At 41.4% G+C, this 25,609-nt stretch overlaps 1 protein-coding gene across 3 annotated transcripts in view; it reads right to left on the bottom strand.

The window, feature by feature from the left end:
- LOC102048607 (sodium channel protein type 5 subunit alpha) overlaps positions 1-25,609 on the bottom strand; it is a 217,677-nt gene that overhangs the window by 169,729 nt on the left and 22,339 nt on the right. For 2 of the 3 annotated variants that reach the window (XM_055709510.1, XM_055709511.1), the window contains exon 1: positions 655-739. In XM_055709510.1, coding sequence (XP_055565485.1) covers positions 655-734 — 80 coding nt within the window. In that variant the 5' untranslated portion in view covers positions 735-739. Of the gene's footprint in view, positions 1-654; positions 745-6,073; positions 6,193-7,910; positions 8,230-25,609 lie in introns of those variants that run through there. The other variant, XM_055709512.1, reaches the window with a different exon arrangement.

The following is a 25,609-nucleotide window of genomic DNA, read 5'->3' as shown; positions in this document are numbered from 1 at the left end:
CCAAAAAACCAACAACCACCCAAGCAAAAAAAAACCCTGAAGTGGTATCTTTGCTATTTTTTATGAAGGTTTGACAAGGTAAAAAGACAGGAATCCTCATACAAGTGTTCCCAGACAATGTTATGCCTGCTCTAGTGTATGCCTAGCAACGATTACAGGGGAACACTTCTCATGATGCACCCAGTCCAAAAGAAACTTTTGCTTCCAATAAGTTTCAGTTTAAGGACAGAACTAAATATGTCCAGGAAGAATTTTTTGAAATAATTCAGCCTATTCTAATGTGTCCAACCATGAAGTTCTTGCATGGGAAATGTGGAAGGTTAGCCAGTTTCAAATGGAATTCTCCTCATATGTGATTTCATTCAGATGTAGCATAGCAGGTGCATTTAGTATGCAATATAATCATATAAATATATATATTAATATATAAAGCAATAAGTATGAGCTTGTAGACTAAAAATTTTTAGTCTGCTTACTAAGGTAGTTTTCAGTCAACAAACACCTGGAAAAACATTTTGTCAGGACAGATACTATGGTCAATATTACGGGAAAGAAATTAGACAACAGCAAACAAGAGGAAAAGAAGGATGTGACAAATGGAAGAGGAAGGATGAGATAAGGACAGGGAAGCTGTAAACCAGCAAGGATACTTACTCAACATATTTATTCCATGATGGAGTCTCTGATTGTGCCATGAACACACAATTAGTTAAAATAGTGCACATAATAAACATACTGAACAATGTAAATAAGCGAATTAAGGAAAACAACATATATAAGACTTCATAAATTTTTGTCATTTCACACAAGATATGACAGCTCACTCATAATTTGCAAGTTGCTTAAAAAGGACTATAGACATCTGTTTGCAGGTGCATAATGAAATAAATAATTATATAAACATAGAAAAATGCGGGAACCTTCCCTGTTTTTTTTTTTCTTTGCCTGCATCTTTTATACATACTTTATACAGTAAACAAATGTACTGACTCTGCAGTCTTCTGAAAATACAATACCCCAAATTTACAGCTGTGTTGGTCAGATGACAATGTGCATAGGTGCACAACTTTGTATGAAAAGAGGGATTAGTCTCATTTAAGTATCTACGGAAAAACCTGTGTCTGCAAATTCCCATTTTATTTTGCATCCTGAAACATTTCTCAGGCAGTAGGGCAAGTAATAAATCTGGTATTTCTAATCTCTCTAATGGGCTTGAGGTCTCGCTTTCAGTATAAAGTTTCACCAAAAGCTAATATGAGTTTCAGAGCACTAATTTTAAGGCTTGGTCTGCAAACCCGCTTGGCAGATATGCAGGCTTGGTCTGCAAAGCTGACTGCCTCAGCTGGGGCACCCAGTTCCCTAATTGGAGGCTAAAACAAACCTCCCAAGTGTATAGTCCCTGCACTTAGCTGCTAAGCTGAGGCCATAAATACAAAAAGGAGCACCCTAAATCGAATTCCTGAAATTGGAAACATAGTTCACTGAACTGCTCTCCTAAAAGCACATGCCACTTTCTGTAAAAAAAAAAAATTACTAAACACGATGGGATTCTCCTGCATAAATAATAGGTCTCATGCTACTGGAGAAAGTTTAACTAATGAGTTTAAGTAGACAAATGATAAGGCAAACAGCCTACATCTCAGCCCATAAGCTGGGACCCTTCCCAGGGAAGAATGGCAGCATCCAAATGTAAATTTCTTTTGCCTTCTTTAGGAAAAAAAAAAAAAAAGTTGAGATTTTTTTTCACCTCTTTACCAATGCCATTGGTGTTATTTTTTATTTGAGAATAGTGATCAAAGAATATATTTTCAAATATATCCTGAAGTATTTGTATGAAAATTGTCCTTTCACAGAGCCAAAATCTCTGCTGAATACAGAGTGGAACATTTTCCGATGGGCCACGTAAGCAGCTATGAGTTTGAGTTGGTAGCAACCAACCTGTCCATTCCCCAGTGCCACTGACAAAAGCAGTAATTGAACTCAGAGGGACTGCTCGTCTCACAAACATTCTCCACTTCTGGCCCAACACCTCTGGCTGAAGGACTGGAAGGATATCTGATAGCCAGTCACATTTTCTCATGTCAGCTTGAGATATGTTTCTATAAGTTGTGTCCATCTGGTTAACAATTAGTTTATAAGCTGCAGCCAGCCTAGAATACACTGGATTACTTTTTCAACTGCAGTGAAATGCTATGAAAACAACAATAGTAAACCAGAGTGGTATCTTCAGGCCATGCCAAACAAATACTGTACTTCAACTCCAATCAAAGAAATGCCTCTATAACCACCCCTTTTAGGATGACTGGTCTGATTTATACATCCCTGTTTCTTTGTAGTATAAGCAGAATCTAACAGCTTTCCCAGATGCTCACTTACAGGCAGGTGTCATCACCCTCTTACTCAAACACCGAAGAGAATATACCAGAGAACACAGGTTGAAAATGTAAGGGGTCAGCTTTGGGACATCAAAAGCACTATGAATTCAAAACGAGTTTCATGACCAAGCTGAAAACTACAAAGAACATAAAAGAATGAAACATTTCAGCTGGTCATGCACCGAAGTCAGAGATCTGCTTTAAAAGAAAGAGAAAACAGAAATTCCTACCTGAAACCTAATGCAATTGTTTGCATTTGAAAAACTCAGTGATGATGATCTGCTCAGAAAGGACAAAGGAGATGAAATTGTGATAAGCTATATTAGCAGCATTGTGTATTACCTATTTTAGAGCTGCTACTAATTCCGGGTTTTGACAGCCTACTCATCCATGACTTGACATGGCTAACGCATCCCAAAATATTGGTTGGACTCTGTTATGGACAACAAGCCAAATATACTAAGCTACTAATCAGGATCCTTTCTGCAATAAATTAAACCTACTACTGCCAATCTGAGGTTATAGAATAGGCTTTGCGCAAACTGATTCTAAAGTTATAAATTTTATCTTCTCACACAAAGATACTGAGTCAAATACGGCATACTTCTATTCTAGACTTCATTATGATGGATAATTGTTAATTAGCAGACTGAATACTAGAGGCTTTTTAAGTGATCATTGCCAAATTACATATAATATGTGCAAGCAAAGGTTAGTCCCAATCAATAGTACATATAATTGGTGCTTCACAAGGTCTCATTTTCCCTTACGGAGGAAAGTGTGTAAAATCAGATAGGAGAAAACTTGCCAGCAGAAAATATGAACAAAGATTGGAAATTCTTTAAGATTTGTTTTGTTTTGTTTAAATGGGCATGAATCCATAATTCCAGCATCAAGAAAGGTAATTTTGGCTAAGACCCCATACTGGATCAGTGGCAAATTGAGAGTAACTATCCGTATTACCTAGAAAAACTCTGAATAGGAATAGCTATGAGTTTTATACAGGACAGCAAACTGCTTGGAGAAACTAAGGACAGCACAGGATGGTCCTTGGCTTGCAGGCAAGAAGAACTAAGAGCCTTTTAAGCAGAAGGCATCAATGAAAAGTTACAGTGGTTTAATCTTATTAATAGGTGGAGATATTAAATAAAGATGTTTGTAATAGCTAATAATGATGCAGAAGGCAAGAAGTGTTCACCCAACGGGATGCAGACACACACTCCCCGTGTCCTCTGTGACAGAAACGGACCATGGCCTTGCTCTGGGCAGCCGCCTGGGCAGCGGTCCTTTCATGAGGCCTCCTAGACTTTGAAGAAGAGGAAAAATGCCTAGAAGAGATTTAGGGATATGTTGTTAATTGGAATAGTTTATATTACTAGGAGAATGTGGATGTTTTTAACATTGGAAGGGTGTATTTTCGAATGTCTAGACTAATCCAGGATGAGCAGGGAACATACAGGATCTACCCTGCCTGAAGTCTCAGAGGGAGAACTCCATATACAGCTACTTAGCCAAGAAATGTGACCCCCACAGATTCTATGTAGGATGATTTTACTCTGTGCTCTCTATTCTGCTCTACTATTGGCCTTCACAGTACATTCAATGACCCGAAATGGAAATATGGCATCTACTAAAGAAGTTACTTCAGATACTTACGTGACAGGGCACCATTTGCTAATGCTCTTTTTTGGCTTTTGCCCTGGGGAAAATAAAGATTGCTTGATTACACTCACACCAGACAATAGATCTGGTTCCCAGATTCATGCCTGTGACATTATCTGCTTGAGTACTTGCCGATTCAGGCTCCTTTCTGCCTGGGATACTGGCTGCCTGCTCAGCCAACTGGCCTTTGTGTTTCAGGTAGGTGTGAAAGATCCTTATTGACAGAAAACAAACCAGTGCCTAATGCAGGAACTTCAGGGCAGTTTCACTAGGACTGGAGCTGTTGCCTCCTGCCTGTGCTGGCCAAAGATCGTTGGATTTCCTGACATTATCAGCGCAAGGTGCTAACTTGGGTCTTTCTGGGACTAAAATGCTATTTTCATTGTGACCTTCCACTCCAAATTTTTACACTTATCTGACCACATTTCTGTTCCCAACTTATCTTTCAAATTCACTCATCTGCCGTCTTTATCCTTGGAAGCAATGTGAGGAGGATTTCTTGCATACTTCTCTTTTGGCTGACTGCTACCAAGGGCACGTAGTTTCTGTGTATTACACATACCTGTGACCTCTTGGCTTCATTAGCTGGTGTAGAAAAAAGTCAGCAGAAGACAGAATAGGCCTTCAAAGCTGGAGGCAATATTCACACATGCAGGTTTTTTTCTAAGAAGTTAAAATTTTCAGGTTCTTTTAGCCATACCTGTGCAAATTTGTTGACCCCAATTAACTTCAGCAAGGCTGTGCTGATGTAACTGTACCTAATAAACACTGTTGGGCTCTGGGTATGCAGCAGCACATGTTGCTTGCATGTATAACCTGATCCATAAGCAAATCTCTCTGCAAAATTCTATGGTGTATTCTTAGTAACCATAATAATATCTTGCCTGATATCACATATTCATTTTTGCATAGAAGTATTGTAACTAGAAGCTTTACCTGCTTTTCCTCTTGCTAGAATATCTATATCCTCACTTCTTTTCTTCTCACTGTATGGACAACCACTGGTAATCTGGTTACTTTCCCTATATTTTTTTTCCTGAAATTTGATAGTAAGCCAATAATTCTAAGATGCTACCTGCTTAGTATTTATTAGTTCTCTGTGGTGGACATGAGCATTGCAGGTGAGGGATTTCCATCACTAAAACATTATGCGATCATCACAGCAGCATGTGGAACCTTTGAATTACCACTGCCAGGTCCCCCATGCACACCATACAGAAAGCAGGCAACTCATGAAAAAGGATGTGTTTTTAGTAATGTTCACACAAAGCTGAACATTTGGGTCAGTTTGGTCTTCCAGAGAGATGTGACGATGTCAGAATATAATGTTTTTGTAGTTGTGTTAAAAAAACAAGCCAAAACCAACCACTGCAGCCTATCTTGCGTGACTTCAGAACTAGGGCTAGGGGAAATCAGGCATCACCCTTTCATTGAAAGGTCCAGCAGGCCAACCTGTGCTTTCATTCCTAGCTGGCTAACACATTGCAATAAGCAAACTTAAAAAAAAATAAATGCAACAAACCAGTTTTTTGCAAGTTCTGTTTCAGGAGAGCAAAAAGATTCAGTTCTGAGGCAGTACAAAAATAAATTGCGTCTTCATATGGTGTCACAGAGTCTCATGGGAGAGGGTGCTTAAATGCTCAGTAGTAAAGCTCTCCATCAGTGCAGAGTTCCCCAGGTATGCACCAGCCTCCTGGCTCCCTTCCTTTGTAAGGTACTACACCCAGTTTCTTCCACTGACTCTTTACTAAACATGACCAGGCCCTTCACACCTTCTAATCTTGAGTAAACTCACCAGACTCTCCAGCACACTTCACATTGTCTGATGCCAGCAGTATAATATCATCCTTTTCATAGCTCACATAACAATATAAAACTGAACAAACCAAAAATCCAAGCGTATTTCTGCTTGTGCAAGCAAATTCAGCCAAAAGACTTAAAACAGCTTAATGAAACAAAATGGTTTCTGACTTCCATCCATCTGTGTTTAAAAATCATATAAAATACATGAGGAGGGAAATCAACAGAAAGGATATGAATGTACCAAAATTTTAATTGCTGCTCTTCTGATTGGATGGAAAGGACTAAGTACATACAAGGCAGGAGTGGCACTAAATCGAAAGATTGTCTTCCCTTTGTTCAGTACTATAAATGTCTGGAAAACAAAATAGAAAATGAGAACATTCAGTATCTGCATTGATGATCAGCTTTTCCCAGCCCACATCCCTTTGGGAAAATCCTGCCAGTATCCCATACTTCCTCTCCACTCCCTCCTAAGACCCACAAATTCCTTTCACTCAGCGAAGAGTTTAGTCCAAGAGCCTCCCAGTAGAGCCATTGCCAGTTCTATTGCAATACCCCAACTATTTTTTCTTCCTTCATCCTTACAGGGTCCTTTGCCAACACCTCCATCACGGGGCTGGGAAGAGAGAGGAATCAACTGTAAAAATAAAAAACAACCTGGAGACTAAGATGTGGTGGAGAGACTTTTATGATGCTCTTCTTTCCAGCCACTGGCAACCTTGCTATGTTGTTACTCCATCTTCTCTGCCTTGAGTGCTTTGTTGCTCTCAGTTGATCTCTTTTGTCTCACCAAGTAAGAAGCTGCATGCGGCGCAGCTCCACAGCAGGATCTGACCCCCGCACTGGGGCACTGTCATTGTACTCAGGTTAATACGGGCAGAGGAAACGATACTGTGAGTTATCTTGAATCCAAAGCAAAGGTGAATTGGATGCTGGCCCAATTTACAGAGCTCTGAAGGTGCCCCACAGTGCAAAGACAAATGAATATTCACTCTGAGACAGGATCAGGAGACCCAATAGATCAACTCTAAGCTACTCACCCACCTTAAGTCTAAGACCTTCATGACACTAAAATTGCAAATCTATATCCTGTTGCTTGTGCCCGGGGATAGTAGGCAAATTGAAAGGTAAATTAATTCTGGCCCTTCCAGGTAAGTAATTTATTTGTCTTTATCCATTTAACTTTTATTCTGTAGTTCTTGCACTTGTTCCTACACCGTTCTAATAGGAGTAGCACTGCGGTCATATTAATTCATTGTTTACAGGAAATAGCATAGCCCAAAATCAGGAACAGGAACATGAAAGAACTGGAAGCTGCCTAAAAATACACTGTGCTTCCAAGCCTTATTTTGTCCTCCATTTTGCAAATGTTTGGAAAGGGGAACGAACTGTAGTAAGCAACCAGCCCAGCTCTGCTGTCAACAGCCTTTTGACAGAAGCTGTTTGCACTGTTGTGGCTTTAGTCCAGCCTACACGTGATTCCTCATCAGGTGATCTCGCTTTGGGACAAAGCTTACCCTTCTGCACAGTGCCAGCATTGCACATGCTACTCACATCTCCCTTCGGCTCTATTTTGGTCCTCTTAAAGGGAATTGAACTATCCCCCAGCAGGAAAAGAACTGCTGCTCTCCAGGAACGGTTGTGGAGGTGTCTCCTGCTCTTGTGCAGAGTGCTAGCACAAGACTCAAGTCACCCAGAAGCCCTTAACATTAAGGGGCTTAAGTGATAAACAACGGAACTGTGAAGGGTCAAGGCTCATGCAGAAGGCAAGGTAGGGTCGATAAAAACCTCTGGCTTAATTTAACTCAGCTACTGCTCTGCTTTTTTCAGACACTGCATATTCATACCCAGAGTTATCTGAAAACACCCAAGTTTTAATTATGCTTTTTATCCCTCTTTGCCCTCCTGCTTAGATGTTTTCTGGGAGCCCTGCTCATGCCAAAAGTCTGATCCTTTATCTGGAAAAAAATATTTTTACTGGCTGCAGAAAGATAAAAAAACAGAGCCCCCAGAAGAGAGGCAGCGTTTATGCTTTGGCAAGAGGAAGGAAGCAGGCTGGCTGGCGCTCACCTTACGATCATTGTAGAAAGGATCAACGTCCTCCAGTGGCTCCCCAATGAGCTCCGGAGGAACAGTCCCATAGATATCAGGCAGCTTCTTGCAAGCTTGCAAATCAAACTGAGGCTGAGGTTTCTCTTCTTCACCCAGCTGCTCTCTGTATTCCTGCTTTGCATTCCTTGCAAGCTTCTCCGCAATTCGTTTCTCAATAGCAGCCAAGGATTCAGGCGTGAACCGGTGGAAGCTGTTAGTACCCGGTGGTAACAAGAAGTCAGCCATCTTTTCATCCTGCTTTGTCTTTACTGGTCTTTACTCCTAGTAGTGGAAACAGCTGAAAAAAAAAGTACCAAAGGTTAGTAACAGGAGCAAAGTAAGATGAACAAAGCCATCAGAATGAAAAAAATAAATAACTTGTAGGCTATCTACTATCAGGAAACCCTTTATCTATTTTTATGTGGTTAGCAGAACATCAAGGAAAGCAGAAATGACTGATACTGTAATTTCAATTAGAAATCACTCATGATCAGAGCTAAAAAACCTTTGTAGATAGACTGTGTAGTATTCCTAAGTTTTTTCTGTCACTTGGGATCCTAAATCCAAACTAAGGAGTAACTTAGATTCATACAAGCTTAAGTTTCATTGGAAGCCACAGGGAATTGGATTCCTAACTCATTTTTGAAAATGCAGCTCTGGGAGTGGGTGAAAAATGTGCCTAAGTTTACTGCAGGGCAGACTTAAATCAGCCGATCTCTGTCCATATAATGCAAACTCTAAAAATGCCCCAGCTGTTCTATTCCAAATTTAAAGAGTGAAGGGTCAAGTTCAGATTCTTAAATCACATAGAAATTCTTCATAATCTCTGTCTTAGGCTTCTGCAACATAATTTTTATTTTCCTTTGGGGTAGGAAATAGCATCTTCAAGACATCTGTCATAACTTTTGAGCATTTTCTTCTCCACACCCTAATATCTGAAGGATGTTGGAAGCCCAAATGTGCCTGGCAAAGCCCGACCTTCACGAGAGCAATCCAAGCTTCTGAGATGCTGAACAGCCACAGCTGCCAGTTCATCACATCTGGAAAGGAGGCTCCTTCCATCCAAAACCAGTTTGAACATCTAACCCAAACCTGTGAGGTGTGACCATCTTGAGTTGATGGTGCTTCACCGTTAACACTTCCAGTCCCTGCCTGCATGAAAACAAGAATTGCCACATTGCTTCAACTTACGCGAATAAAGCCAAGCGTGAAAAATACCGCAGAACAAAAAGCTTTCTTGTATCTGCACTAAACAACATGGATAGCTGTGAAAATTAATGTAAAACTACTGTTTGGAAAGGGATGAAGCTTATCCCTGTTCTAGTAGCCTGCACTAATCCATCCAAATTCACAGAAGCTGCATTTTGCAATTTAATAGTGACTTTGTGGCACGTTTTTCCAGCAAAAGAAATCCACACTACATAACAATTAAAACTCATTTCACAGAAGAAACACAGTCCTTGCTTTTTTTACCACCACCAGACCATTCATACCAAATCAGAATATAAGCTGATGACAAACAAAATAGTAGATTTTGAGGTGGGCTACCCGATTGCATTTGTCGACGCGTGCAGGATACAAACCTTTGTTCAGCCGCAATTGTTGTTTTCTGCTTTCAGATGGTATTTGTCTATTTACAGGGGATAGTTCCAGATAGTTTGCTTCTATTAGGCTCTGTGATGACAGCATTTTTGTTAGCAAACACGACTTTAACTGGACTCTGCATGACAAATAGCATATTTATTGACTCAATTTATTTGAGTAAAGTACTCTTTCAAATAACTACTGTTTTTCCTATTCTGAATTCGTTTTAAAATGAATTCATTAAATTGTCATTGATCACAGCCTATCATACAGGAATGATTTACTGGAGCTTGTACATTATACTCTGCATCCCTGCTTGTTTGAACAAGCAGGGCTAAAATGAATTAGCCTTCCTGGAGTTTGAGTATTCTGACATTCTCCTTTATATTTATTGTCTTTATTCCTTTCCCCTCACCCCCCACATCATTTGCTTTATCCCCTTCCTCCTGAAAAACAGGAAATTTGAAGCTTTCCCACAAACTGAGTTTTCTTATGCTTGACGCTTTATGACTCAGCACCAGTGCAAGCGAATAGAATTTTGTTTTCTGTACTTTACAACAGTACAGGTGACCAGAGAATTCTGAGTTTTTTGTCACTTCCAGTTTTGTTTCTTCACAGTGAAACCTGTCTCAGTGCTGAAGGGGCCAACAAAAATGATCAGTACTACTGGCAGGGCACAGACTAGGTCTCTCAACTGAGAGGAAATCATTGCAGGCTGGTAGTTGAGGTCCAGATAATTATGAATGCTGTGAAGATGGCAAATGAGGAATGATAGTTTGCTCTTTCTTATCATACAAGAATGGTGAAGTTTAATGTGAAATCACAGAGCAGCAGGTCTGAAACAACACCAGACCCACTTTGCACAAGGTGCAAGGTTATCCTGGCTGTGTTGGCTGCACATGGCAAGAGTTCACAAAGCCACAAGACAAATCCAAGGGTGGAAGGTCCATTAATGGTTTTAAACACCAAGGTGCCATCTCTGACTGAGAAAATCCCTCAGCCGCAGAACGTGGGTGCGTGCAAGAAAGACTGCTTAGGTTTGCCCTATTTTCACACTCTTCCTAGGCTATCAGTCTGGAGAAACCTGACGTCTGACCTGATGTACTTTTGTCCTTACGTAGCACTAATGCGGACACAAGACAGCCTGCGCTGCCTTGGCCAAGGGCTTGATCTGCTGCCGACCCTGCGGCCAGGCTCAGCTTGTGCAGATGTGGAAGTGCAGAGAAGCAAAGTCAGTACCATACAGCTGCAGGTGCTCGAGATCTGCATCGCGCCCACCACCTGCTTCCAGCACTACAGAGCACGGGCTGAGTGACTACCTGTAACCTACCCAGACATTCCCTCTGCTGGAAAACTGGTGGCAGCCACCTCTGCACCACCTTCTCCATAGAGCCAAACAGAGATGGTGGAAGTACTTTACTGAGTTGGTAAGAGAAGGTGTGGAATGTCTTTCCTAAGTGCTGCAGTTTGCTTGATCACAGAAACTGAATCTTTACTAGAATATTCAGCATCCCCTCCTCAGACTTCCTTAAAGACTTCTGAAAGAAAGCATTCTGGCAACAGAACTCGTCAAAATTAAAAAAAAAAACAAACACCAAAAACAAACACAAACAAACTAGGGGATGGTGAGAGAGATGAAATAGCCAGAAAAATGTAATCAAAATGAGGTTTTAATTATTTTTTCTTTAAAAAGGGAATTAGTTTTTGTTTAAAGCTCTCTCTTATTAGAAAACTGAATCAATTTCAGACTGGTCAAAACCAGATCTTTTCAATTTTATCTGCAAATTCCAGAAAGGTAGCTGCCTAGGAAAAACTGGAAAATCCTACACAAAGGTCATTAGAACTTTGACTACTCTTTTATTTACTTTTCCCTAAGAAAATTACATTTTCCAGCATCCTTACATTGCAAAATCTTGACATGTTTTATCTTCATAATGTGTATAAGTTAAAGTTCCAGATTTTAACATCTGTATATATTTAGCCTAATTCTTTTTTAATTCCATACGCTTTCAGGAAATGGACAAGATAATTTTGTGGGTCTTTTCTATGCCTAATTTCTTTTAATCTATGAATTGCAAACATTTCTACAAATAGCCAGGGTTAGCCCAGATGTTTCTTAAAAGGGTGAGAAAGCACCACTACTTAAAAAGGGAAATCATCAATGACTGAACCAAAGAGCTGGAATGCCATTTCTTAAGAGATAATAGCTGTTGTGACTCACATTTTTACAATATGAGCCTAAATTTTTCCATTCCTCTCAGGCATATTTTTGAAGTACAAGGCTTCAAACACATTATTTCTGTGATATCACCATGCACAGAATGAACATTTCCCTCTTGCTTTGTCAGTTAACATCGGTTCTTGCTGATAAAAATGTACTGGTTATGTAAACAAAATGTGCATATGAAAATAAAGCCCCAAGATGCATATTTTCTATGGTATGGCAAGAAGTGAGAACGCTACAAACAAATAAGACATTGCTAGTGCCTGTATTTATTCAGAAAGATAAATGCTGTTTTCCATTACAGTTTTACCTTTACTGTCATAGGCTTCAGCCGCTCCAGCTGAGAAGACCTTTCAGGTTCTCAGAACGTGGCCTGTATGCCCTACAAGCCTTTCCCCGTGTCCCCGTGGGTGAGGGACCATCACCCAGAAGGCCACTTTGGGCACTAGGTTACCTGCAGGGGTGTATATACAGGTAAAGTGGGTCCTGCTCATCTCCAGTAGCTGCCCTCCTGCTTTTGCATGGCCTTTGCAGTCACAAACCACCACCTTAGCACCTACCACCTTATTGTGGCCCAAGATGATGACGTGAGCCAGCAGGGAGGTCCCACCCCCCAGAAGAAACAGGGAAAGCAGAGGGTGAGGTCCTTGCTGTGCACTACACCTCGTTGGACACTGTCTCCAGAGAAGTCACGGATTCTTGCACCTCCGTCTCCTGCTTGCACAACGGCACAGGAGTCTTGCCTGGCATAGCATCAAAGACGTGCGCGCATATATTTCAGACACTCAGCAATGATAATAAAGGAGCCAAGCTTGAACATCAACAATGTGAAAGGGGTGATCAAGGCTTAAAGGTTAGGTACCTCAGACGTGCTCGTCCTGAGTAGGATTGTATTCATTTAACCCTACTGACTTCCATAATGCTGCTCAAAGAAGCTGCTGCTGACCATGGGCTGGGGAGACGGACAGTAGCCCGTGACAGCAGGTATCTTTCCACTGCGGCTCTACTAGACTTAAATCTTACAAAATAACAATCAGGAGCCCTAAATTCTTTGGTTTAAGAAATGTTTGTGACTAAATATAGACTTTGCATTCCTAACTGCTGTGGTAGCAAAAACAGCCATAAGGATGGGTTTCTTTTAAGTGTTTGAGACTACATGGAGCACGGTCATCATTCACCCCCCACCCCCCCCATCTTTTCCATATAATCTCTTTGGCATTTTCCTTTGACCTGCAAAGCACAGCAAAACATGAAGATAATAGGCTAGGGAGATAAAGAACATAACAATGACACATATAATTTAATGTCACTGGCCTAGATTCACAAATTCTTATGCATAAATTTACACATATGCACAAACATTTTACCATATTTTAAAAGACTGCAAGGTGACATGGAATTGCATGGAAGTTTTATTCCAGCCAAGAAGTAATGGCTTCATGAAGAACTCCTGTTTTTAATTAAGATCAAATAAAGACCTTCTACACAAAGATACATAAAGATCAAGAGGCTAAAGGAGTCTAGGTGACTTAGTCTTCATAATTTTACTGACAATCAACAGGCAACCTTTGGAGACTTATTTCACTTATATTTATACCACACTTCACATTCCACAGCTAGGTGGTGTCATGGGAAATTTTCTTTTAAATGAAAAATTTCATTTGCTGTTAATATGCACGCTGAGGGTCTGTGAGCTCACATCAGTAGAAGGGTGAAGTGAATAATACAGTCCTTGAAATTTTATACAGCACATTCATTACTTCTGCTTAAACTGATATCTGGTTTGTTTCTTTTTTCCAACAGGCATAATTTTGTCAAGACCATAAATAATTATTTTTTTGTAGCGCACGTTCCTAACACATATAATCAGCCACATCTCCAGCTGGCGTAAATCAGCACAGCTCTACCCATCTCAGGGAAGTCACAGCAGCTGGGGAAGCGATCTGTTAGGACCAGAAATATTCAGATAGAAATGCTTTCTTGAAAGACAGTACATTCACACCAGAGCACGAACACCAGAAAGCGTGTAATTGAGGCTTTAAAGAATGGCCTAGAAGGTAACAAAGCTTGCAGGGAGCTGGAAAACCCTGGGTTTATTTGCAACACATGAAGGCGATCTGCAAATGCTTCTTTACCCAGAGACACCTTGTTGGGTAAGCTCAGAGTTGAAGGTGCAAAAAGGGGTGCTGGAGACATCAACACCTGCCGGGGACCAAGCAGGCTCCTGTGGCTGGCCCACAGGGGAAAGGTTTTGTATTCTACAAAAATCTGATGGAAACACTGTGATGTTTAGCTCTCAAAGGAGATCTCCTAGGAAAAGCACAGCATTGACATCAGCCCCAGACTGATGTGGGAGGAGCTGTGAGACAGTTCCTCTTGCTGCCCATGTCACAAGGCAAACCTGTGGGTTGACATGACACTGAATAACACAGACCTCCTAAAAGCAGCCCTGTTTGTTCGCCATGCATGCTGACTAAGGGCAGGCACACATAAGTAAGAGAACTCACTGCATTCACATCAGTGGGGGAAAAAAACAACACAAAATGTCCAAACCAAAATCTCAGAGTCACCAACCCACAAGCCTTTCCTCACAACCAGCAATGTCTACACTGTATCTTCTTTTAAATCCAGTTTAATGAGTTTTGCTGGCGTCTCTCTCATCAGAATCACGGCATTCTGACATTACCAATGACTTATTGATAAGATAAAGTCTTCAGAAAGCTAACATGTGTTACAAGGAAATGAATTCAGAAGATTTCATCCCGATATTGAAACAGTATTTGGGGATTACAAATGTTATGCCAAGAATTAAATGCTGGCACTAAGTCTTCTCTTATGATAAAATATATATTTTTAGTGAGCTAAAAATATTCTGCTTTCTTTGCAGGTGTTTTTATTTCAAATTATGCTGCAACCAAATGACATAAATAAGCAAGAGGGAAGCAGCACATTATAGTTACCAAAGCGCATCTCTATATTTTGCTGAAAATTATAATTCTCTGCACCCAACAGGTTTTCATGCCTATTTTAATTAACTAGAGATTGGCCTCAGTTATTTTACTATAAACTGCTCAGCCTTCAGATCCAGGGGAAAAATTATTCTCCTTTGCTACTCTGAACCAACAGAGCTTGCAAAGAGCTACCAAGAAAGAGGAATGTTTTCAGCTCAGGATGCAGTCACTAGTTTTTGAACAAGAAATAAGAAATCTACAGGAGAACTCCATGTTGTGCCAAATATAATATACACTGCTTACACCATTAGGTGGTTTGAATGCTCACATGAATAAAATATAACAAATCTGGTCCATTTTATTCACAGAGTGTTTTGTAAAGACATTCTAACGGATACAGGAAGTTGTAAAACGGATATTAAAATATGTTCTGAAGCCATTATGGGTTAGTTATCCTGCTGAAAGAAGGCAGGTTTTATGCTGGCCACCAAAAGCTTGGCTGCATGCTTCTAGGGGAGAGGGAGCCATGGCTGGAAAGCTGTCTGATGTATTACCCCAATGTTATAGGTAAGGCATCACTGATCCTCTCCTCCATTTAAGTTATGGAGACACATTTCATCAGCAGGGAAAACCAAGACTTATAAAAGCCATCACCAGAACTGGCATGCTCACATTAAAAAAAAATGGATGAAACTCTATAAGCAAAGCCAGGGCCTCTTTCACAATTTTAGCATTGAATTAAGAGGCAAACACGACGTAACAACTGAACTTCATTGCTAACCGTGAGCAGAGCAAAATAGGTTTTCCTTCTTTCAGGTGACAAAAAACAAAAAGAGGCCGAGGTGTAGGGCCAAGAAAATACTGGATGTGAAAGCTGGGAAAGACAGACTGAAGTCATGCAAAGTCAAGCAGTGGGAGGTGGCAGGTCCCCTCCCGCACCAGCAGATAGGCGAGCCAGCAGGTCCTGCCAAGTCTGCAGCATCAGCAGCACGCTGCTCCACAGCCACCATCCTTCACTGAACTCCACCCCATTCAGACTCCTACGGTACACCCAGCTTCCCATTCTTCTCCACCTCTATACCTTTCCTATTCATTAGCTGAGGAAACGATCGTATCCTCCCACCTACTTTATTCCAAGTCAACATAACCTTTCCACAAACCTCTCCCTGTCCACAGCGATAACCCTCAAGTGACACAGACATCAATCCCCTGTGATTTTGGCACAGCTACTTTATTCTCCTCTTTGTCCCACGCAATGCATCTCTGTCTATCATGGTGGGTTCCCCCGGACAAGGACACAGGGTCCCTCTTTGGTTTTGGATGGTGTGGGATGCTAATGGATCCCCAGCTACTGGCAGACATTTTCAGTGCTTTTGTAATAAAACACAAGGAGAAAAACAAAAAAGCACATTTTAGAAGTGCACTGGCAAAATTATCTTCCCTGGTAATGGAAGTGGAGCCTCACCCAGGGTAAATTGAACAGGGACCCTATCAGGGAATAGCTGGTTGCTGCTTGCTGGGGTATATTAGAAGATTTGATTCATTATTTAGTGCACTGTAAATGTGACAATACTATTTGGATAAAGCTAGTGGATCTTCCACGCTGATGGAAGAGATTCCCCTCCCCTGCCCCCGAGAGACAGAGAGAGATTATTGCTGTCCAAAGAGGAGGGATATTCTGCCCGTTTGCAATTGAAAACCGCCTGGGTTTGGTTGCCAAGTTTAGGAATCAGAGCTAAGGGCTTACATGGGCTCTGGGGGTGCAATCCTCAGCTCACGTCAGTCAAAGGGAATATTTTGTGTAACTGCAATAGGCAGTGGGTCAGACCCCTGGCGTCACAGAGACAGAATTATTTAATTTCTGTCATTCCTTTCAAATACATTTACTTCAGTGTCTCAGCGCAGCTTCATGGAAAAGACGCAATGGATGCTGGTGCCGACTGACAGCGGTTTGATTTGAATTACATAATGCTCTAAACCATTATGTAAATGAAGCTGACAGAAGCATGGAGGCAGAGAAGCCAGGGATTTTTCATTGGGTTTTTGCTTTTTTTTTTTTTTTTTTTTAATACCTAGTAGCCTTTAATGTTAGCACCAAGATTGCCGCCTTCTAGCTACTACATTTTGCTGGTAGGTTAGCTGGATTAAACTTTATTTCTCCTTATGCTAACTAAAACCTAAACTGCATCTAAGCAAATGATGGGGAGCATCTAAAGAGTGGTCAATGTGGATGATTTTAGAGGTGTATGAGTGAGTCACATTACCAGGAGTGGTTTTGGCTGTGTCCCACTGATGTCAATGAGACTCATGCTTTTGAGAACCCTGTGGCTCTCCTGAATATTTCCCTCCTTCTCCCCTGTATAATTTCCTCATCTTTTTTACATGGGAGAATTTTTCAGAGCAAATAACACATTGCACAAACAATTATTTTCCAAAAGTCATGACATTTTCTGTTAATTAGCAATAATATAATCATCCAAATAAAACTGCTGAGGACATTGCATTTACTAACAAGCTACATCCAAATATGCATTTGTGTCAACAACGCATGCTTGAGTGGTCGGTCATACTCAATTGGGCCTGAGGCACAGTGCACTGGAAGCATACAATAGTGGCCTAGTATCGCAAACCCTGTTGTGGCTTCTTGCTTAATTTAGCTTATGGGACCAAACAGTCAATGAGTAAACCAGAAAATAATACATCAAGTGGCCTGTGAAAGAGAAACATCTGATGATGGTATCAATGCAGGACATTTTCTAAATGGAAAATGCACTAGTTCTGTAATCTGGGAACTTGTTTGCACTTCCTGAAAGAAAAAAAAAACACTATTCCTAAAAATAACTTTATTATTAGTAACAGCAGAGATAAACAGCAATTGCACCAAGAAATCATCTAATATCTTGACCTTAATCCCCTCCTATATCCAGGCTTCTTTCTGCACTGGACACCCACAATAATATACGAATACTGGGGGCAAGGTAAGAGCCACCAAATGACACTATGTCTAGGGTCCAAAAATGATACAGAAATGACTGTGCTGCCTCAACATTCAGATTTTTTCCCCCTTTTCCAAGACAATTTCAGCTGAAAATAAAAACATGACAAGAACATGAAAGGCTTTGGTCAGGTCTCCTAATTTTTAATCTGCCATGTACAGGGCTAATAATTCAAGTACTGCCTGCTCCTCTATACATTCACTTGAATCTTTATCCATCTTGCAGTATAGTTCCTCAGCTTAGATGGGTCAAATAAAGTATTGTAGAAAATTTTGGCTAAAAAAATATATGTATTAGATATGCAACTCTTGTGAAATAGCCTCATACTCAGGACAGAATGAATCCAATAAAATCTAGCTTCTCTGATGCATTCGAATAGAATAGCCAAACCAAAGAAATGCAGGATGTTAGATACGCAGGGAGAAGTAGACACTGTTAGGACATGAGTCATCTCTCCTGTTTTGCATGTCTACTTCACTGAGATAAAACTCTGCTTCAGACCCCAGTGAAGGTCCTGACAGTTCAGTCTGTGGGACACCTAAATTTAGGTGTTGATAGATACCTGTAGGTACCTGTGAACTGAGTGTCTATGCTTGCATGTCTGCATTTCTCTGACAGAGCAGGGGCACCTGGACTGAAATCTGTCCCCCCAAAATTCAAACCATTCTGGAATACGAGCTTTTCCTCTGCTCAATTCTTCTCAGACAAAAAGGGACCTGCTACCTGCAAATGCGTGGTGGTGAAGGGATGGAGTATGGGACTGTCCCACTCCAGCAAGTGGCAAACTTAATACTTCTACAACAGCTTTCCAGTGCCCACAATTTCTTCGCAACAAGAAGTATAGATCTTCAGTTTCAACAAATGGCATATGTTTAATTAGTTAATTACAACCACATTGTTCCCAGAAATATGATCACCCAGGTTATCCTGACACTCTCAGACTCACTATGGACTCACAAATCTGGAAAAAAAAATAATTCTGTCTTATATTTTGTTTCTGCAAATGAAAGGGATATTTGAGATCCAGACTATGCTGATACATGGGCAAAAGTTGTTTTGGGCTAGTGTTTTTAAAAGCACATTGAAATATGTGCTGGTGGCATCCATGAATCCTAGAGGACCACAACAAAACAACCCAAAAAAAGAGCTGAAAATGCACAATCATCCTAGTTCACAGCCAATTTCCTACTCACTTCTTGGGCTTGTCTTGCAGTTTATGTCAAAGCATATAGTGATTTTAAAAGCAGAACAAGTGGGATGGCACAGTTCCTCTCTTCCCACACAAATGTTTAGCCTGGCTCCAAAATATGCTTCCCTGACTCTATTTCCCTTCCAGAAATACTCCCAAAACTTGTAGTGCTAACTCCAGAAAAGCTGTTTGGAATCCCAGATCTTTCCTGCCCATCTTTACTGCCAGAGAGAGAAATGTAAGGGGTTAAGAGGCAAATTTGGATGATATTTCACAGATTCCCCTCATCCATGTCTCCCGGATATATTTCACAGTCTCCAAGGGCCTAATAGCCATCCTTTACATAGGATGGTTGTGTATTAGGTCCCCTTTATCTAATAACTATCTATGGTGGGCTAATCCAGTCTGAGGAGGGGGGCGGTTAGAGAGCAGCTTGGTGGGCACCTGGCAGCCAGACAAGGCTAACCCATCCCACCATCCTTTGTGGAAACTGTGCTTGCTTACTCGATCTCCAAGTCAGTGAGCTGCAAAGAAGTTACAGATGATGTCCTGGTCACAGCAGACCAAATTGCAGCTTTGTACTGCAGCCTTGGGCTTCAGCATGAGTTCTCCTACCTCCCCTTTCCACACACCCCCTGAAGGGATGGAGCTGGCAAAAAGAGCTGTGTTAAATGCTGTCACAAAACACAAAAAAGCCTGTCAGCCAGCCCTTAGGTCCAAGCAAGAAGAACATCTTAGCTTGAAAGATCAGGCCATTAAAAGCATTACTGATCCTCTCAGTTCTTACAATTTATAATATTCCCAGATGAATCTAAATTAAACTGAAGATTCACATTAAGAATGTAATGGGAAATCCCACTCCACATACTTAACATTTACTCTCACAGTGGCTAACAAGAATAAGATAGTCCAGGACAGAGTTCTGTTGGTTTACCTTAACTCCTTCTCCTTACACACCCGAAGCAGAAACATCTCGGTGCCTGGTCTACTTGTATCTATTATTGCAGGTCTGTATGGCCTGACAGCACAGACATCACTGCATCCATTTCACTCTGTGCACACTGCAACGATCCCAAGAACTGGTGGTTTAAGTGTGCTTTGCTTTCTGCTGCCTGGTACAGGTAGGCAGCAGAGATACAGGTCCTGCTCTCCAAGTCCTTCTGATGTGGCTAGTGATGCCACCAGCTCTGGCCATCTCATACCTCACTCATCACCTCCTGCTCCCTGCCCTGGCAAACCCAGACTGGATTTGTCTTTCCAAAAATGCCTCCAGACCCAGTGCCAGGACTGTTCACCACGCTGACCCCGTTCCTTGCTTGTTCTCACACCTCTGTCTTCATTTGGAAGCTCTGACTTAAGCTAACATGACTACAAACCAAATAGAAATGTTTTACTGCGCATGTCTAAAAATAGAATCACAATCATCTATGCTTCCGTTACTTTAAAACTAAATTTATCAAGAGATTATTCTTCCGTGAGGTTTAGCACACGAGAAGTCTTATGTTTTAAAGTTCAATCATTTCACAGTTATTTATGAGCAGAAAATCTTACGGATTAATTTTATAAAGAAGCACAACCAGCTTGGGGATCAGATCTTCTTTTGGTGTAAATGGTCAGAATAATTCTGCAGCCCATCAAGACAGGTTTTGGCTTTTTTTTTTTTTTTTTAATGTTGTTTGCCATGTTCACAGATAATGTGTAGCTGAGCACCAATACAATAAAATATAAGGGTAATAATTCTATTTCAGAAAAATCTTCCAAGTAACAGATAAGATGCCTATGACTGAATAAGGAGAAAGAAAAAACACATATATTTCACCTGTGGGGTTTTTTTTTAGTTTAGTTTCTACACTAGACAGTTCTTTGAGTGCAATTGATTTTGTAGTTTCCTCTGTAGTTTCCAATTAATCATTCTCCCTCTTTGTGAAGACGTTTTACACAAAAACAGGAGACAGGAAAACATTTTAAAATAGGAAAATGTGCTTATAAAACCACAAGACTGGCATGGATACGCAGAAGCGCAGGTTCTATATGAAGCCACCCTTTGGAGAGGGAAGGAGAGCAGTGCTGCCTGCCGTATGTAGCAGCTGACTGCAAATTTCCTATTGAAACTCTTTCTATAGAAAAATGCTTTTCCAATAGAGAAGCATTTTAGTAAAGAGCATCTACTTTGAGATACAAATTTCTTTCTACAACAAAGAAGCCTCCAAACTGAAAAGGGAACAGATTTCTCAGAGAAAATAACTTTTTTCCTTTCTTTTCTTGTTTTTTTTTTTGGGGTGGTGGGGGGAGGGGGATACTTTCTCTCCAAGAATGATGGAAAACAGGCAAAAAATCACCCTAATCACATCTCGTTGCTGGTTCTCCCACTGTCTCAACAACCTTCTGCTTCTGTTTTTAAAGTATATGAAAAAATTTGGAACTTCAGATAGTCATTTTGGTCCCAGTATAAAAATGTATTTTAAAATTATTCAGGTTTGGCCAGACAAATGACATCTTTTCAAAACATCTATCAATAAATGGGACCATACCTATTCAAAACCATAAAAACATGCTTTTCTTTTAAAAATAATCATTAGAATCTCATCCAAGCATAAACCTTTTGACTGAGGACAAGGATCTTTTGGAGCTTTGAATGAGTAACAATGGGATTATTACAAAAATAAATAAAAGATGAGCAAGCTGCCACTTAAGCTATGGATTTCCCACTGCAACAGCTTCAAAACTTTCTTGAAACACAACAAATTAAAAAGAAAAGGGAGGCAGACGATAAGGCTCTGTCTAACTGATAGCATGAAAACATCAAGCACTTTGATTCAGATTAATAAATAATGATGGCGTGTTATCCAGGAAACAGTGCAATGCCAAGTCTGTTTGATCTCAGACCAACTGTTGGGTAAAAGTATTCTGAAACGCTCTCTTGGGCAAATGGGCCAGTTGCATCTCATCTCTGGGACTTTGATTATTTAAATGGGGGTTTTATTAAAAGAAGAAATGTCATCCTAGAAGAAATTTTATACCATATCACCTTCCTAAGGGCAAACTCAAGCTTTACTTCACTTATTTGGGAGGCTGGGGTAAGAGGAGTGGGGGAGCTCAGAGCATCCTCTGTTATTGCCCACCTACCTCCTAAATCAAGATGGAAGCAATGGGAAAAGAAGAAAAGAGGGAGACTTGTGAGCCCTGTCCCTTGCATTTCAGGACTGTCCCAGAAAAGCCAGGAAATCATCCTCCCTGCAGTTCCCATAGCAAGAGTTGCGAACCCCCAGGAGCATCTCTTCGTCCTCAGCCCTGCACAAGGAGCATTACTCTTATTTCATGGCTGGGAGCACATGTCAGCCTGGCTTAGGTGCACAGGGATGTTGAACATTCAGTGCCCCAACACACGGAGTGGACAACAATGTCCTCAGCACCCCTGGAGCCTTCTCCTAAGGTGGCTGCATGGCTGAGACGGCATGTGGTATGAGGAGGCTTTCTGGATGGACCAGCTAGAAAGTCTCCTCTGGCTCCAGCTGCCATATAACCCCTTCTGTTGCAAGCTGTGGCTCCAAGCCTGACTCCAACCCCTAAAGGACACCCCGAGGCTGACAGATGAGCTTATTGCAGTCCACTTTCAGACGGCAGAAATCGCTGCTTTCCCCCAGATCAGTCTGCCACAACCCACTTTATTTCCAAAGGAAAGTCCATCATCTTTCAGGCTAGCGCTCCCATTTCATACCCAACTCTTCTACAGCACAGTTCTCTCCCTGTCCTCGAAAATTACTAAAAAACCTCTAAGTTTACAAACATGCATTTCCCAGGCAGGTGCTTCTGGACCTGCTCACTTTTTTTCAGTATAGTCATTCCCCCCATGAAACACCCCACTGGACACATGGCTCTTTCCCTACCAAACAGGGCTTCAGCAGCCTGAGAGCTCAGCTGAAAAAAAACCCCAAGCACTAATGCAGGAAGCGTAAAGAGATCTGATAAATGCTCCAAAGCTTCATCTTCCAATAAACATATGAACTATAGCAACTGCCAAGAATTATGACTGCATGACATTACATCCAGCTCCTTGCTCTTATTAAAAAGTGAGCACGGGTACCCGATGTGCAGATGGGCAGTGCCACACAATCTGCTCTGCTCCACACTCTGTTTTAATGGATGCTCATAGGTGGTCACAAAGCCAAAGTTCTCATCTTAGCACGTGAACTCTGCAAACAGCTGCTTTTACGGTTTGCTGTGTTAAACGGCCTGAAGTGAGGGATTTGGGACTTTCTGTCCATTTTTGTATGCTCTGAAATGAGATGCCTTCCAGTCTCCTTCCTCCTACAGAGAATAGAACAGACACTGATCTCTAGTTTTAAATAGAGAAAGGCAATTTGCACATTTTTTGTAACTGAAACTTAATATTTTTGGAAAACACTGAACTGATGAGCTGCTTTTTACCTGCAAAGCATGACAAGTGACAACGTCAGATCTTCAGAAGAGTAGCAAGATCACCAAGATATGCGATGTTAAACTGGAGAGATCACATCTAGCAAGATGAGGATTGTTTCACATTCATAACCTCTGATTTGACAAAGTGTCAGTTTAGTAGGTATTGGCTGTATGGTTATCAAGATCTTTGTGTGATCACACTAGCAGCACTTGCCCTCAGTTCTCATAGCTAATAACAAAGAAATGATGTTTTGGAGACTGTTAACATTAAACTGATTTTAGTCTATCAAAAAATTTTGGCTCTATTAGCTGCAACCCTGAGCTGTAAGAAAAATATTCTGTGCCTTTTTAATAATAGTCCTGACCTATGTAACCTGAAATTTCCAAAACTACATCTGATCCAAGTGGGATAGGGGGGCAAAGAGGGATACTGAAAGAGCTGTAGGCAAGAAAAGTTTGAATTCGGCATCTTCTAAAAACACTGCCAAGTCTTACTGTGCTGCAGGGTCCACAATCAAGATGCACTGCCAGTGTCAAAGTTGCATCCCCCAGATTTCACTTCTGGAAATATACTTCAGTCTTGTTCACCCTCACTCTGAGTAGTAGCACTATGAGTCTTTGTTGAGACTGCTCAGATTTTCCCCTTGCTTTTATACATGTTGTTCCTTGGTGTGCTTCTTAACAGAAATAGGGCAGCATAATTTATTAGAAGTGATGGTATTTTGATCTGTGACCATCAATAAGTCTGTGGCATTCAGACCAAACACTATTATCAAGACATCCATTGAACTGGAAACAGCATTAGAGAAGAGACAGCTAACCCAGCGTTAATCAAGACTTGCTGTTCTTCCAGTATCTGAATATTGCCATCAGGCTTTCTGACAATACCAAACCTCTGGCAATTCCAGGCGATCACACACTGATTTATTCAGGTGGTCACGTAGACAGGTGACTTGTGATACTGCGCTACAAGGATTACATCCCAGATTGACAGTTAACTTAATCATTTCTAGGGCTATGCACAGAGTCCAATGTTCACATCAGATTTTGCATGTCAAGATTCAAGAAACTGCAAATAAATAAGCATCTAGTCACAAATTTGTCTTGCTCTACCAGCAGTAGAAATTAGACAAGGTACAGTATACATTTGGAGACCAGCCCAGTCTCCTGAAGAAGCCCTTTAGCAGTCTAGTGAAAATCACCGGTATAACCAGCATGTTTGCCTCTCTGCCTGACCACAAGACTCTACCAAGTTACAGTCCCAGCTAAAACTTTAGTTCAGCCAGCATCTACAGGCTTTTAAATCTGGAGCTCAGGTTGCAGTTGTGATGGTCAGCTCTAAGAACAGCATCCCCATCACCATTCTGCACAAAGAAATTGCAAGCCTGGCTCTTTCCGCCTTTCTTAATATTTATGCATCTGGTCTGGCAACATCCATCATCAGGGTAGCCTTAGTAGGTGCCTGAGAGGGATGAAATAATAGCAGTTGCAAAAATGAGGCACAAGACGGATGGGAATAAGGAGGGTGGGAGGGGGCTAGTATCGGGAGTCTTTCAGAGTTAGGTTATATGAGGCTGTATCTCTTGCAGCAAAGGAAGAAAACACACCACCACAAATTAGCAACAAAGGGAAACAAAGAGTCTGAGCTGCTTTCAGTGAGGGTGGGAGAGGGGTGGGAGAAGCATTTGGCAGGACCTTGTACAGAGTATACATTGCTGAGGAATCAAGGCCTGGGTAGAGGCATAAAGTACTTTGCAAGGCATCCTGCGACCTTTAGGCGTGGGCAGTGGCATGCCCCTGGACAGCACAGTGTGCACCCCAGTCTGCCATAAATCAACCCCACAAACATGGGGGGCAAAGCTATCCATCCCCAGCTGCCTCTGGAGAGCAGTTTGCCAAAAGCCAGCATTTCCACGCTCCCCGGGAGGAGAGGAAATGTCAGGCTTCAGCCAGGAAACTGTTTTATGACCCCAAGCCATTTTCTGGCTACGGTAGGAGATGGTGGGGGTCCCCCCAGCTGCACACCTGACGTAGCCAGGGTGAAGGTGGCTTGGTCCCTCCGGGACAGCAGGCTCACAGGTAGCGACCCTCTTGAGTGCAGTGCTTCATTATACACACCAGATTAATCCCCTCCTCCCAGACTTCTCCAAGACGGAACTTGGCTGAATTTTTGCTGCATTTTGCTGCATAGTCAGGGGCTTTAGATTAACACAGACAACAAAGCAAATTACTAATCCTGAAGACTGGGCATAGTACCAAGTGTTCCTTCACGATATTAAGTGCCCAGCTGAAGGGGAAGGGCAGGGAGGGATTTT

This window comes from Falco cherrug, chromosome 4 (assembly GCF_023634085.1).
Source record: "Falco cherrug isolate bFalChe1 chromosome 4, bFalChe1.pri, whole genome shotgun sequence".
NCBI lineage: Eukaryota > Metazoa > Chordata > Aves > Falconiformes > Falconidae > Falco > Falco cherrug.
The sequence above is the reverse complement of the archived record's forward strand: the minus strand, read 5'-3'. Positions and strand labels throughout refer to the sequence as shown.